This window comes from Bemisia tabaci, chromosome 3, assembly GCF_918797505.1.
Source record: "Bemisia tabaci chromosome 3, PGI_BMITA_v3".
Taxonomy (NCBI): domain Eukaryota; kingdom Metazoa; phylum Arthropoda; class Insecta; order Hemiptera; family Aleyrodidae; genus Bemisia; species Bemisia tabaci.
The window spans coordinates 25,519,202-25,535,609 of NC_092795.1; the positions used below are offsets into that span (position 1 = coordinate 25,519,202).

The 16,408-nt window shown below is 36.0% G+C and overlaps 1 protein-coding gene across 1 annotated transcript in view; it reads right to left on the bottom strand.

The window, feature by feature from the left end:
* Positions 1–16,345, bottom strand: part of RecQ4 (RecQ4 helicase) — an 18,977-nt gene extending 2,632 nt beyond the window's left edge. Inside the window, exons 1-14 of the mRNA XM_019042429.2 lie at positions 16,128–16,345; positions 14,866–15,004; positions 11,783–13,754; positions 10,922–11,058; positions 9,481–9,604; positions 8,757–8,986; positions 8,136–8,402; positions 6,942–7,241; positions 5,440–5,554; positions 4,398–4,573; positions 3,380–3,724; positions 2,608–2,761; positions 1,402–1,588; positions 487–619 (exon numbers count right to left, since the gene is read on the bottom strand). Coding sequence (XP_018897974.2) covers positions 487–619; positions 1,402–1,588; positions 2,608–2,761; positions 3,380–3,724; positions 4,398–4,573; positions 5,440–5,554; positions 6,942–7,241; positions 8,136–8,402; positions 8,757–8,986; positions 9,481–9,604; positions 10,922–11,058; positions 11,783–13,754; positions 14,866–14,982 — 4,257 coding nt within the window. The 5' untranslated portion in view covers positions 14,983–15,004; positions 16,128–16,345. The remainder of the gene's footprint in view (positions 1–486; positions 620–1,401; positions 1,589–2,607; positions 2,762–3,379; positions 3,725–4,397; positions 4,574–5,439; positions 5,555–6,941; positions 7,242–8,135; positions 8,403–8,756; positions 8,987–9,480; positions 9,605–10,921; positions 11,059–11,782; positions 13,755–14,865; positions 15,005–16,127) is intronic.
* Between the last annotated feature and the right edge of the window lie 63 nt (positions 16,346–16,408).

The following is a 16,408-nucleotide window of genomic DNA, read 5'->3' on the forward strand; positions in this document are numbered from 1 at the left end:
CAATGTTTCTAATCACCAAAAACTGAAGTTTACTTGAAAAAAATTGCTTCTAGGACTAATTTTAGCTCATTTTGTGATCTAAGGTCGTTTTTAGGCTGATTCAATTGTTTTAGATGCTTATGATCACAGTGATAAGAGAAGTGCAAGACTTCAAAAACACTAACGGCACAGAAATGGTCCAATAAATTGTAACAGTCATATAAGTATTGGGCGTGATCCATTCTTGCCCAAGAATATCTTTCAAATGGCAGCATTAACCAACAATTTATATGTCAAACCTTTTAAGTCATGATGAAGAGGATCAAATGACTTTCATCCTCAGCTATGCAACTAAGAAAGTTTATAAGCTTCGTTAGAACTTAGGTTCAATACTGAAGTCTCATTTATTTCTCCCCTGAGAAAAAATACCCCATTCTGCAATAACATTGAAAAAAAAATCACCGAGGTCAATCTATAAAAAATCAATGTTGAGTCAATTGTGCTTACCGCAACAATTTTTTCGATTGAGTGTGTTGTTGCTGAATCGTCAGCAAAGTAGGCCCTGATATTTTTCTTCAAGATTTCACTTTTCTCCATGTCGACCTCCTCAAGGCAATCCTCTGAGGATTTGAAGCAAACTCTGTAAAACAAAAAATTTTGGAGTTAGCATCCTCTTATTCTAGATTTCTGTATGTCTCTGTAGGTAGGTACCTATTGGTCAAAATTATTGACTTTTTTTCCAAAATAGTTATTCAAGAGAAATAATTGCAATTTTCTTAACAGATAAATGAATCAAATTTTAATGGAGGGAATCCAGCTTGATTACAGAGTTTTAAAACTCATGCATCTTTAGCTCTATCTGAAAAAATGCCTAGAATTAGCGAACTGTTTTTGTTTTTCAGTAAAAAGAGTTGTAAATTTCCAAGGAAAATGATTGCATAACTTTCATGAATTACTTATACTTAATATTTTTTAAAGTAAAGAGGAAATTGCATGGTTTGGATAAAAACACTAAAATCTAGCTTATTTCCTACAACTGAATGCAATCCTAATGATAAAACATTAATAAAATCTGTTTTACAAATAGTCACAGAGCCTTTAAGCCTGTAGATGCAAAAGAGTGGTGCAGTATTTGACAAAAAGAAAATTTTGTGTGTCATTTGTAACTTAAGGCTATGAAAATTTCTTGAATGCTCAAAACATTATTCCCAAAAACTGAGTATTTTATGGAAATTTTAAGACGAAACTGTTGACAGTTCCAGATTTCAAAAGATAATGCAATGTGAAAATAAGCCAACATGGCTTACTTAAGTACACTAAAAATTGTGTAAAAAGTTCCCTTTTGGGTCTTGATGTACCAACTCTTAAAGGCTCTAAAATTACTTTTTAAAATTGGAAACTTTAGAAGAAAGAGAAACTCACTCAGTTAGACAGTTGAATAGGAACTGCAGCTGTTTCAGTGAAGTCTGCTCATGGAATTCTACTTGCTTGTGTAAGCTGTCCAATGCTTCATCCAACTCATTTGGCGGTAAGTTTCCAGGTGCTAATACTCGGAAACCTAAGTTTGTGAATTCAATGTTGATACCAGATTTCTTTGATTTTCCATTCACTGCGAAAATCATATGGAGTTAGTGAAGAGCAAGAAGTTGAAAAAAAAAAGGAAAAAAATCCAGAAATCAACCAACCAGGGTATAAAAAAGTAAGTTCACCAGATTTTTAACATAATATTTTGCCTCAACATGAGAGCAAAATATTGACATGATAGACGGTGGACTAAGCTACTTTTCATTGAAGTAAAAACCAATGGACAAAGTCGCTCGCTAATAAAAAAATAGAGCTCTTGCAAATCGCATGGATTCGCGATTTAAGAACATTGCCTGATGCAGAATTTGGCGAGAAACTTGAAGATGCCATTGGTTTTTTCAGGAACAAGCTCCCAAGCTCAAAAAAAGGCTCTCTAAGTTGAGGCTCTAGTGAAGGGATTGCCTGTGTTATGGTGAGAGTCCACCTCTAGACCTAGTTAAACTCTCCAAGCATAGATAGGGAGAAATCACATCAGCAAGGTTGCCCATGCCTGGAGCCTTGTGGTCCCCACACAAAAAGGCAACCCTGATAGTATACTTGTTCTATTTCTGTGCAGGTAGAGTTTGATTAGTTAAAGAGGTAGGCTCTTACAATGACAGAAGCAATCCCCCCCCCCCACATTACAGTCTCAAAAAGATGGAGTCGATGATTTTGCCATGTGTGATAAATTCAGTACAAAACTGAAGTTCTCATCACGGAAGGAAAAATATTCCCCCATGGAGAAATACTGCTTTTTGGATGAACTTTTTCCCTGTAAAATGAGAATTTCACTTTTATATTAATTTTATTGCACATGGCAAAATCATCAACTCTGTCTAATCGACTGTCACACACACATACCGACAGTCTCTCATCTCCATAAGAAAATATGTATATAAATATTTGATAGCGACCACTTGTATTGGCTTATATTATAATTTTAGGAAAAGAGCTTATTTTTAAGGAATGATCAGATGATTTTCAAAGAAGGAAAGTACATTAGTATGGAAGACAGAGAAGGTAGTTTCATTCAAAGACCTCTGCTATTTAAAATAAAAATCTTACCTTCTGTCCACATTACATTGCTCAGAGAGCGTTTAACAATACCACTATCCCAGCCAATAGAAGCTGCAAGAGAGACAACTGGAAACTCAAAACTTCTCAGGTTGGAGTTTTTCTTCTTTCTCTCTTCTGCAACAGCAACAGCTAATGGCGGACACTGAAAGAATGGAAAAAAAACCAAAGGATTCAGAGTTAAAGAAGATGAAAGTCCAAAAGTTTTTTGTTCTGACCACTGCAACTAAGAAACATTACAAAATACATTATCCTCTCGCTTGTCCAGCTTGGTTTTCACCCTACATGATTATCTAAAAACTTCATCTTTTGTAACAAGGTCCAATTGCTGATAGAAATGCTGCCTTTCCATTAATTGAAAAGGAAACTACTGACTAGGGCATTATTAAAGATAAGCAGCACTTTTTACAGGAGAATTTTTTTTGAAAAGAGCGTGATAATTTTGCATAACTTGTGTGTGCAGTAAAAATGCCAGAGACAAGGGAGGCTATAAAATATAACATAATTGCATCAAGCATAAAAAACGTACTCTCATATACTGGAACCCACTTTAATCACAGTCAATAGATAGCTCTCATATACTCTACTGTGAGGCAGCTCAAATAAATTTAGGAAAATAATCAAGAAAAACGTATTATCTAAATTTTGAGCAGAAGAGAGTTGATGAAATGAAATATCCTAGAAGGTTAAACTTTAGACCTTCTGAAATAATTAAAATTGTTAACTTATAAATTAAAAAATCAAAATATTCGTTCATTCTTACCGTTTTGCAAGCTTTTCTAAGTTGCATTTCTCCACCATAGACACTAACTTTGCACATTGTGTAAGACTGCGGAAGAATATCGATCCATTTCTTGGGATGAGCTTCTAGGTAGCACAGGAGCGTCATTATATTTTCTGACGGAACATCTAATTGAGCAACAATCTCATCAATGTCGATTGCTCTTTCGTGTCTCTTGCAGGATTTTATGCTTTGCCCTGAGTTGTTGGCAGATAATTCTGCAGGACACTTACATGGCACAAACACTTTCTCCAAAAGCCTCCTTAGAGTATGCCGTGCGATTGAGTTTGCATAGATATGTCTACGTAGTTCATTCAAATCTTGACCCTTTAAATTAAAATCAAGCTTCAATTAATTATCTTTCAATGAATGAAGTTACTGAGAAGTAGAGGTTTTTTTGCGGAATAAAGAGACATCAAAAAATAAAAAAATTTGAGTTTTCATAAAATGCGCTTAAAATTTTACAGATCAAAATTTTATATTTTCTTCTAGACTTCAATATATTGAACTAAAGTTCAAACCAACTTGATGTTTAGAATAGAAGTTACATTAAGAAAATGGTCATGAAAGTTGGTCACATCCAATGATTTTGACGTTGTTTATTTTTTCCCAACACAGCGTATGATTATCCAAGAGATAGACAAGATTAGCGTACCTTTCCTCTTTTCCTCTTTTTTATAAAAGCATCACCTTCTACTTTAGCCTTCACTGCTTCCGCTGTCAATGCTTCCTGTTGCTACAACCTGATTTTCAGACTGTCTTTTTGGGGGCTTAATCTGTCAATTTCAGAGGTTTATTTACATATTATGAAATCTATGTAATAATTGGCAATATTGATAAACAGCAGTTCTATTTCTTTTCTTTGCAAAAACTACTTGAAGCACAAAGCCAGTGTACCATAAAATAACTCTTCAATTTCTTATAACGATAAAGGACCAATGAGATTGACATTAATAGCACTTTCTTTAAAATCAGGTATTATGGAAGATAGGCTATTTACCTCAGATGAAAGGAACAAGTGGCAGTGGGCAGGCAAACCATCACGGCCAGCGCGCCCGACTTCTTGAACATAGTTTTCGCACCTGGCTGGCATGTTGTAGTGAATAATACCACGAATATTACTTTTATTGATACCCATACCAAAGGCAACTGTGGCGACAACAATCCTCACATTCCCTGGACAAAGAAAACGCAAGTTGACAATATTTCATTGGTTGAGTACTGTTTTAAGAATACTTTGTGATAAAACATCAAGCTACACAAACATAAAATGAGTCAATCAATGTGGACTGCCCGAGTGACTAGTTTAAGTGTTCCCTAACAAAGGCACAAAACCAAAATTTTTGACCCACTTCGGTGATGAAGTACTTCCCTGAAAAATGTTAAACTGAAAATTGTGATCCATCATATCAAGGAAGGCAGAATGTATGTACTAAGATATGCTTCACAATTACCAGTGAACCAATAGACGAGGAGTAAATTTAAGCATTATGATATAAGTTATCGCAATAAAATTTCGAGGAGAACAAGCTTTGTACGACAAAAATCACTGAAAGTAACTCCTAACAAAGATATTAATGTATTTTGATGCATAAATTCAAATTTCCCATTCATTGAAATAAGACCATGATCTACATGAGTTAAATTGCACACTAAGAGTTACCGTGACAGTCTTTTCAGTATGATAATATGACAACCTCGAGTCCTAAACCCGACGCTTTATCTCAGCTGTTGTTGCACACTGTTTACACTTTGGAGGACACAGGGTAGAGAAGGCACACTGCTCATTGAGAAGCCTGTCAAAACCGTTGCAGTGCGCGATTTAATTGAAGAAGACTCTGATTTTATATGTGAGCAGAAATTCAAATTATTCGCGACCAATGCTGAATAAAACCCAAAATATCTTGGTTGGAATTTTTGCCGTGCAAGTCATCCTCAACGTGAAATTTTGAAGAGGAACCATGTACCAGAATGCTAAAATTCGAACCTTGTCCAAGGGTCTATGATTCAAGTGAGTAAACAATTCATTGAAGAAAATTTACCTTTCATGAAACCATTTTGTACTTGCTTCCTCCTACCAGAGCTCAGACCAGCATGGTATGCTTCAGCAGTCCATGATAAACTGCTCTTTTTGATGTGAGCAGGTTTTGGAATGTCCTAAGCAAACAAATAAAGAAGAGTCTTAAAGAATTAATGAAGAATTGTTCAGTTAAAGAAGAAATGTTAATGAGAATTTTCAAGACAATGGTATGTGATAAAATCCTCTGGATTTTTTACAGATTTCTTCACCTTCGAGCCAATGAATACAATGGAGGGAGAACAGTTTGCCTTAAGAAGCTATCACACGTACAGTCCGACTGTACAATCAATGACATTCCCAGGCTAAATGGACAGTTGGCAATGGCCCACTGCTGATTGTACATTCTCTGTGCATAAGCACACTGTCAACTATACAGTCGAGGAACAGACAAGTGATAGCTGCTTTATCTGTTTTGATATTAGGAGACATAAATCCGACTTGCACAACAACTCACAGAAAGTTGAAAATTTTTTGACACACATGCAGCTATAATGTATCACTCTTGTCGAAGGCTTTTCTGACGCTCTGAACAACCATCATTAGCTATGTTCTAAGCGTGTGAAATGTATCTGACAGAGGTAATAATTTGTACATGCGAGTGGGTAAAAAATTTATCATCTCCCTGACTTATTGCGTACGTACAAATTCGTAAAAAGTCAATTAGATGATGGAAATGGATTAGATGGGCGCAAATGGAATGAAAACAATTTTCACTCCATACCACCAAATCATTTATAATAATTGAAATAAAACATTGAGAGAGTAGGTCGACAAAGATGCTACCTAACATAAGAGACTGAAAGTTGTCTATTTTGTATGGAGAAGTGTCCAAGTGATACCTTGAAACCAAACAAATAAATGCGAGTAAGTCGTTGGAATTTTCTTTTTTGAAAAAAGTTACCAGTTTTAAGGTTTATAAATTTTTTAAAGTTTCAACAGATGCTTAAGTCTTATTTTGCAACTCAAAATTTCTGGGGGGCAATTTTTTCATCTCTAGAAATGATCCTGAGATATCCTAATGCCCATTGCAAATGTAAGAAGGCCTGACATTAAAGTACATAACTAAAAAGGATCATCGTGCACAATATCAGGTCCTAGTAGTTGGTCTGGTATGGACATGTGCGAAGGATGGCAGGTGATTGGTTGCCCAAGCAGGTTTTCGATTGGGTTCCTCCCGGAAGGCGATGGCATGGACGTACTGGACGTCCTGTGAAAGGTTGGGGACAGGGAGGAAGGGAGGAGATCAGAAGGGAGGGAGATCGAAGGGGGGAGATCAGAAGGGAGGGAGGAGATCAGAAGGCGCCAATTGCCTGATGATCTCTGAGAGGATAGGAGGCAATGGCGATTGGGCGTCGCAGAGCGCGAGGCTGCACTATAAAAGTGGCTTCATGTATGTTTTAAAAATAAAAAGGAAATGATCAATATTACTTATGGTAGAAATAAACTGATAGAAAAAATACATACTCTCAGAGTTGTTCTCAGAAAAGCAGCTAGTCTTTCACACTCCTCTCTCCGCGTGCAGTACACAACAATGCAATCAAAAGAAGAAAATCGAGGTCCTTGCAGCAGTTTCAGCAAAGCTGAGTCTCGATTTTCATCTCTTGACACGGAAAGAATCAAGTTATCTGGCAGAGGAATGTCCCTGATGACACCACTTAGACCATCATTTATTCCAAGGTGAGTCACTATGCTTTCAATTGTTGGTCCGGTGGCAGATGCAGTCAGGCCTAAAATAGTCTTGACCCCCATACGCTCTCGTAATACCTAATAAAAACATTTGCCATGAGAAATTTCGATGCAACAGTACAAAAGTATGGCAGAATTTGTAAATGGGACACTGAAAAGGATGCCCTCACTCAAATTGCAATGCAAAATATTATTCGTATCTGATGGTCCTTTATTCTCAATGATGAAATAGGAATCAAACAAAATACTGTCAATTAATAGCAAGCATGCCCTACAAGTTTCTTTGCTGGGATGTAAGCTCCCCCTATTTTGATGAGGATCTCTCTCCAAGACTAGAAGGTAAATGTCAGGAGGTTGCACTGATGATGGGTTCAGTTGGACCGAAAAACATCTTCAGTTACCCTTTTGATTAGTTTAAACTGACATTACTCCAAAGAACAAAGTCTATCTTCATGAAGGGGAAAAATTAACTAGGTGAATCTTTTCTTCGATATGGGAGTACGTTGTGAGATGTAGATAATAACGACACTCTCATAATACCTTGATTGTCTAGGAGATTGCTGTGGAGGCCTGAGCCGGATACCATAAAAGCCCAACAATGAAAATTGCATAAAAACATGTAAAATATGTAAGAAAAAAACTAAGAAAAAAAAGAAATTAACCCGTAAAAATGCCTCATTGTTGAGCCAGATGAGTGATTAGTGGATCATTTAGGTATTATAGTATTGTCCTTGGAGAAGTCAAACGAAGGTAATCTGCCGTGTCTTGATAGAATAACATTATTGAGTAAATGATGGAGTGTGGAAAAGGAAAGAAGAATATGAAACTATATAGTCCAAAAATACGGAATCGATTGTAATAAAGTCTCTTGCAACTCTCTTTCAAATGCAAAATCATTGCATTGCCATTCAATTTTGGTTCAAAAAAACACCATAGAATGACTAGAATTACAACTCCAGCCATTAATCTTACCCTGCAAATCATCAAATAGGACGGCCTGAAATTGTGAGACCACATAGAAACACAGTGGGCCTCATCAATACAAGCAAATGCTATCGGAGGAAGGAATCGCAAAAATCCACTGTTAGCCATACGATCGCTGGCAACAACTGCTTCAGGCGAAACCAGTAATACATTGATTTCTCCATTCTTTAGGCGGTCCAAAATTTTGTTCTTTTGTGCTTCATTTTGATTAGTGTGAAGACAAGCTGCGTTGCAGAAGGATGGTATCCTAAGAATCTAAAATAAAAAGAGAGAACATTCATTCATTTCATCATCAATATTTACGGTATTAAGGCTTCAGTACAGGTCATAACAGAAAAATTATGAAAGATAATTGCCATGATGTCAAATTATGTATAAATTGGATCTTTGTAGCTTTCTAGTAAATAATTTGCAAGTTCCTTTAGTACATTAAATAAAATGCACGTAGACTATACTGCCCCTCTGCTGCAATCCATGGCCCATGCATTGATAACAATAGTCATCGCGAGTTTGATTGCTGAAAAGTTGATTATGGAATCTGTGTGGATTTTTAGCTCTGATTTTGAAAATGACCTCCGTATTTCTGGATTAATATAAATACCCACTTACTTGATCTTCCATCAGAGAAATGAGTGGAGACACGACGAGTGTAATGCAATTTGATCTTCGGGCATACATGAAAGCAGGTAGCTGATATATTAGTGACTTTCCAGCTCCAGTGCATAAAGTGACTAGCGTGGATTTACCGGACAGAATTCGCATGACAGCTTCTTCTTGTCCTGGCCGGAACTGTTTGTGGTCAAATTCTAAAAGAGCGTCTAGAACTTCTAAAGGAGTATCTGAAAAATAATTGCTCAAATATTAGACCAAATGTGGTAAGGGAGAGTAATAGAAGGGGAGATGTGGTTTCTGGAGAAATTTCACAGATTCCTACCTGCATTGGTGCTAGCTTTGGTTAAAAATAATGGCAATATGATATTCTGTAGTTACTTAAAAGAATCATACCTTTCAACCTTCTGATTGGCAGTGCTATTTACCAAAAGAGGAAACAAATTAGTTATTTTTCTGAGCTTGATGTATTACTGCAATTGGCAGTAAAATGAGAGTGGACCTCAGCAGGGTTTCAAATCTGATTCTGGAGGATGATGGGCCAAAGGGTTCAAAAAAAAACTTTCCCTCAAAAGTCAGAGGGGGCCACACAGCTATGAGTATTGTTTCGGCGACAGAAGCTCGACCTCTGAAGAACTTGAGAGCTCGAGAAAAGACCAAAGAAACAAAAGATGGTTCATATGTAAGAAAAATGCTGAGAGAAATTTGATCAAAACGCGATTACCAATTAAAGAGCCATCCTCATTTGTTCCAAAGTAGGGTTCTACATGTGAAAATTTGTCTACTAGTTCTTCGGGAGGTGGGGCAACAGTATTTTCCAATTCATATGTTGTCTGAACCGTTTGAACCTGAAAAAGATCATTAGTTGAATCCAAATGATGTACATAGGTAGACATCGACATAAATTATGAGAAGAAAATTTTCCACAACTACAAAATGACATGTGATATTGTACCTAAGTATTTTAGTTGATGCACCTAAGTTGCTAACGCCATTGTAGATGTAATGAAACGAGGATTTAGTAAATTAAGTAATACATTCAGCACAATTTTTACGGCCACTTTGCTGATAAAATGCATTTCACTGTATGTTTCTTTTGGCAGCTATAGTAATAAAATAACAATTACACTGGCGGAAATATTCAATTCTCAACTTCTTGACAAGAACTCGTCATAGTCTCTGCTTTTCAAAGATTTATTGTTTATCTTCTACTTATGAAAAAGCTGTGAAGGCAGCTTGCACTCAGGAATACAGAATCTTCCGAGCTTCCATATTTTCACGCACCCACTCGCCGGTTTTCCACAAAGTTTCCCTCCAATCTCCTTGGTTACGACCTTTTTCTTCTTTTGTCTTACAATTCCTATCTTTTGACCCTAGACATTATTCCCTTTCTCCACATTGAGAAGGGCCTCCCCCTATTTTCACAAGCTGCGGCAGGCGCAAGATCGAGCATTTTCTGCATCCCTACTTGAACTGAATATACCCTGCTTGCTGTGATATACAAGGTATGTAGAAAAAATACTCTTAACTTCTCAAAAGCCAATATGTTGATGATACTGATATTTACACTAGTAAGGATTAAACTTAAAATTCTGCACTGTTCATCACAAGAATGGCCCATAAATTCTAAATATGTTTGACTCTGGAACAATTCAAAGTTTTGGAGATAACAGCAGCTATTATATGAAAGAGAGGATGGAAAGGCTCCAAAGTTTGCAACATCTACCAAAAATTGTTGTTCATTTGTCAGAGAATTCCATCCAATGATGAGATTTTGAATTTATACTAGATGTGTTTACTTATAAAAACTGAAAAGTTACGATTTTCCAGTTTTTGTCATCTCTTCATTTTCTGATTCCCTGATTTTCCCAAAGTATTTTTGTTTTAACCGGACTAAAAATGTTTCAAATTCCCTGACTTTTCCTGCGAATTTTCCAACTATCCCTGACTTTTCCAGATCATCGTAAATTCCCTGAGCCTGACTTTTCAGAATTTCCCGACTGCTGGAAACCTTGAATTTTAATGACAATCATTTGATTACAGCTCCTTGAAAAAATTTTGCTTGGCGGGTTCATGCTGGAAAATGTCCCATACAAGAAAAGTCAAATCACAATTGTGATAAAAGTTACTAAGTTAATTGTAGAGAGACAAATTATTATTTTTACCTTGTCTCGGTTCATTTGATTCTTCCTCAAATGAGCCGATTCTTTCATTTCATTGGCTATTTCTTCAGCTTCTTCTAGTGTTGGGAAAGGACAGTCAAGTTCATCATCACCCTCTTCCTTGGGTAAAAGAATTTGACCTGATAAACAAAGGAAAAAGTAGAAGTTAAAACTTGATTTTCTGATAAGCATTTAATGACACTTTGAAAATTTTTAGGATAAAAGAGGAAACTCTTCATTGAACATTTCAATTCTGAATTTCTGAAGGAATATTTTAATTATTTTTTAACTTCTTTTTTTTAAAGAACAGTGTGAAAGATTTTTTCTTCTCTTTGGATCGGATTCAGAATATCCAAGCAGCTTAACCATTTTTATTATAAGGGACCTAAAAAGATTCTTTTCTTAGAAAGTACAAATTGGACTACATTTCACAATGAGAAACTACTATTTTCGGCTTAATTTAGAAACCATTGGATACCATTATGTGCCATTGGATTATCTGTGTTGATAGGTGCTTCTGCGAATGAGTCAGAAATGGTAGCTCCTCATTACAAGATCCAGTCCAATTTAAAGGACTTAATTAGGCAATTTTTGCAGTTATTTTCTTGAAAATAGAGTCTTAGAAAGCAGGTCCTGAGGTTTTGCACAGAACTTTAGGTGATGAGATTTCCTACAAAACACAGAAACTGCCATCCATTAATTCTCCATGAGGAAGTTATGAGTTCCATTCATGACATTTATGTGCATGTGTGCCAGCTTGGGTACATATTTTTATTTTCTAGACACTCACAAGTGTATTCATGAAATTAACATTTTACTAATGATTGTTTTAACGAAGTGGTGTAATAATATAAAGTCCATTACCTTTACAACAATCTTTCGCCCAATGTCCAATCTCATTACATTTGAAACAAGTTTGAAAATCACCATCAGACGTAAAGCTCCGGCCAGTTTGGTAGTTCTGCAATTTTTTCTTTGCCTTCCACTGCTGTTTCTTATATTTTGAGTTTGTCATTGTTTTCTTACCACGTACAAATACTTTCTTTTGGATATTAATGCGAACAAAATTTTCATTTGCTTTACCACTTGCTAGTTTTTTTTTCAATATCTCTTCTTTCCGCTTGTCAATATGTGAAATCGGTGACTCTTTAATTTTCTGGTTCTTAAGAGGCACATTGGCGATGGGTGAAATATTTGGAGAAATTGTGGAGTCAGTCTCTTTGAGTCGTTTGAATAACCTACATTCCATGAAACTATCATCGTTTGTACACTGTCTTTTTCTGCTTTCTGCACCAAGAATACCAGTATCCTTGCTAAGTTCTGTGGAGGTTTCTGGTTTCAGGGAGAAATCATGCGCGAAGTTGGACGATCGACTGATTTCACAGCTGCTAATATTTTCAACATGGTTTTCAGTGGCCTCCGTTGGATTAGGCTTGGATACAGACTTATTTTTGAATGAACTATTACTAAACCTGAAATTACTTCTTGACCTTTCTCCTTCTGAGTCACTGTCAAAAACAAGATCTTCATCACTACTGTCATCGTCATCAATGGACGGATCATCATGAGATATTCCAACTTTATTTTCTGAACTAAAATTATTTTTATCACAGGGGTTGTTGTCAGTGTTGAGACTGGAGGTATTTCCACTAAAGACAAAGTTGTCAGGTGAGAATGGACTAGCTTCAAATGTACTGGTCGATGAGTTTTGAGTTGAGGTATTGACATTACTATCAGAGACATCAATACCAGAGTCGAAAGAATTCTGTTTCATCAAATCTATGCTACTGCGTACATTGCACCTCTCAAGCCATCCTTTGTCCAACTTTCTACTGCAGGTTAAACTAGAAGGAACTGTTTCCCCAATGAGAGGTTTAGGAACATTACTCAATGTTGGATTAGATTTTTTAATACTCACATTACTAATTACAGAGTTAAAAGGAACAAGATCTTTGACTAAATCATCAAGGTCTCTAGTCATTGATTCACTCTCACTGTCGGTCATTACTTTTTCTGCTCCTGATTGTTTGTTCAAGTCTTTTTTTAAAACTGGAAATCCATCTTCATGGTTTGAGGATGCAGGCTCTTTACCAGACAATTCTTCTTTTTTTAGACTATTAAGTCGAGAAAATGATTTGATTTTTCTGGGATTTTTTTTCTTGAATTTAGAGCCAACAAACAGTTTTTCTAGAAAGTGGGACGAAACAGATTTCGTCAGACTTTTTGATTTTTTAGCTGCTTCCATGGTTTTGTTCAGGTGTGATCCCCAACCTTTGTCATTTAATTTTTCTAGGTCGTTTATATCAGTGGTGGAATTTCCTGGGTTACATTTTACTTGTTCCTTCGGGCAGTCCATGTTACTTGAATCCAACTCTTTTAATAAGCTAAACTTCCCAGAGCTGTCTTCAGATTTACTAGGCTGCTCAGGCATTTCTAAAAACTTGGAGCAATGGACATTATCTAGGTTGGACTCTTTCAGAGGATCGGATTTTCTTAAACAATTGTCAATGATATTCGATTCTGTATTCTCTTCTGTAACTGAATGCGAAATTACTGGAGATTTTTCTTTATTTTCATGCAGTTGAGTAGAGATTCTTGTGTCTCCAGGATGAACAAAACAATCATTCTCAAGATTATGCGTCCTCTCCTGACTGTGATCTGTTTCTGGAGATGTAGTTTGCTCTTTTACCCTTAAATCGTCAGTAGTAAAATCATCATTAAGTGAGCAGTCATCAAAAGTAGAATCCATAAAAGACTTTTCCAATTCATTGGTTTTGAGCATCCAGTATTTTTTGTACGCAGCTTTAATGTCTGATGGTGCATTTTTGATGTCATTCTGAAAAAGAGAAAAGAAGAAGTTATTTACAGACTAAAATAAGAAAAAGGCATGAAAGATGACAGCTGTTGTCACTAAAAACTTTACAATTGAATCGTTTTGGGCAGATACGTTCGATGTTTGATACGTTATAAAAGGCAGTGCTAGGTTATTATTTATTTACAATTTTAATACTTAAATGGTTCAGTGTATAAATACCTGTGATGTACTACAGCCAAAACTTGTGGAAAATAATGAAAAGGAACAAACAACCAATATACTTCATCAATATCTTTCAATGTTTCACCTTGTGGACAAAAAATAGTAATGTACTTTCAACAGATATTTTACTGCAATAACACACTCGCTGGCAAAGAAAATGTGACACCAACGGTTCCTGACCAAAAGATGCTTTCTTGAGTATAGCAAGGTTAAAAATTTCCAAAATTCAAAATTCTGCTTTCCAGACAGTTTTTTTGGAAGTAAGACTTGTAGGTCTTTTTATGTATTTTGGTTGTAAATCACTTAGCCAGATATACTATTCCTGCCAAAAAGATGACTATTGTCTCTGTTTGAATTGCAAATCAAATAAAAAAATCAAAAATCAAAATCAAGTATGTCTAAATCACCCTGGCCTGTTGCCTGCTAGAATGCTTTAAGCCCCTTCCTCGAAAAATATAGCAGAATATCGGTGGTCACGAAACTACCTATGTGTCTCCATCCCGAAGTTTCACAATTTACACTCTCATATTATTTTTTCGGGAAAAACAAGCAGCTTGAAATTTATACTGAATAAATATCCTGCTAACAGAAGGGAAAAATCAGGAAGTTTTGAAAAAAATAAGGTGACTGGTTTTTCAAAGAAAAAATAAAGAATGAAAGGAAGTCTATAACGCAGCAGACAGAAATACGATGTTTTGCACTTTGGCCATCGATACTTCAGTTCAATATCTTTAGAGCTCATGAAGATTGAATGATCCCTTGCTCTCTTCTCCCTTCCAGAAAAAATGTTTAGCCTTCATCGAAGTTTCTGGATTCCTCTCGGAAATTGGTTCTTCTCATGAACTCTTTCACAGTAAAAATAAATTATTGCTTTAGGGATGAAAAATAAGGGAGTAAGTAAAGAACATACCCTGTTGGGGTTGTTTCCATGAACTTTTTTGAAATCACTTTCCCACTTCTTCACGATCAACTTGTATTTTGAGGTCTTGTTGAAGTGAGTCGTCAGAATTTTTTCGCTGGACTCCATGGCTGTATGTTGTAGTTTATTTCTACATTTGGAAAATAAAAAAACATGTTGGGTTATAAGACATAGTTTAAAAATTACAGACTGTAAAAACAAGTTACAGGTGTCTAAGTCACAGAAAAAGATATATATTGATTCAAATAATGCATAGATAACGATGGAATATTGCACACAATAATAGGCAGATAAACCATGAAGTTCCTTCATTTGTAGCATTCATCTGGCTGTAAATTTGATTGTGAACAAGTATCGGCAGTGATCACCATTTCAACATATTGCATGGCTAATTCAATTCGAGAGAGGTTTTAGAGATTTCTGATTATTACGTGGGTGAAACTTCACTTGAGAGGAGAACGTTAAAGTATTACTGCTCCTATAAAATCATGCATAATGAATTACCGAACAATTAGTTCTGTTCAATAAGATACAACTTCGGGACAAAATGGAATATTGCATACTTTGCACACATGCATGCACAGAGGAGAATTAGTCAAAGTAGTAAGACAGCTGAATTCCTACATTCTGCTTCTACATGCTCTAATTTTCACCTGGCACCAAAAATGTCCAAGATGACTAGGATTTTGCTGCGACAGTTGGAAAGTGCGATGCTTATACATTCTCAAGGATGAGAATACTCCACAATTGGATAATCCTAATTAAATCAGCTGTTGATAATTGGACGTATTTCTATCAAACAGAACTAAGCGCCATAGGGTGAGGAAGGTAGAGGGGGACTTGGATTGGCGGTGAAGCCGGGCGTCGGGCTCATTCCATCCTATACTCATAATGCTTTTCCATGGCGCTTAGTTCCGTTTGACAGACAGAACACGCTATCCGGCATTCTAAATTCCTCAAAAGGAACTCAAATTGGCGCTTAATTCCGTTTGACAGAAATATGTCCAATTGAAGAACAGAATTACACTTCTAGCTTTAGAAGGAGATGGATAGCAATGCTGATAATGCTTCCTCCTACCATCACAATTTGGACTGCATTCACCGAAAGTGAGCATGCACAGAAAATAGACTTTGAACTTAATTTGGATTTTGAATGATAAAATTTTAATGCTCTTGAAAAATCCTTCGTCACCAATATTGAAATGATAATACTTGAACAGTTTTAGGTACATATTGCAAAGGACAAAACCGACCTCAGTGACAACACCTCAATGATGAAAGATTAGTCCATCTTTATGTGTTCACGAAGATGGAAAATGAGTATTCATTGTAGATTTTCAGGGATAACTTATTTTTGGAGTAAAATTGATTAAACTGCACGAAATAAACGATAAATGAAGAGGATATATCACTCCATTTCCCTCGGTAAAATTATTCACTCAACTTCCATTATCATTCAGGAATTCAGGATAATAAAAGTAAATAAACCGATTTCCCGCTCTTTCTGATAAGAAGTTTTTATAACTTTGTTCAG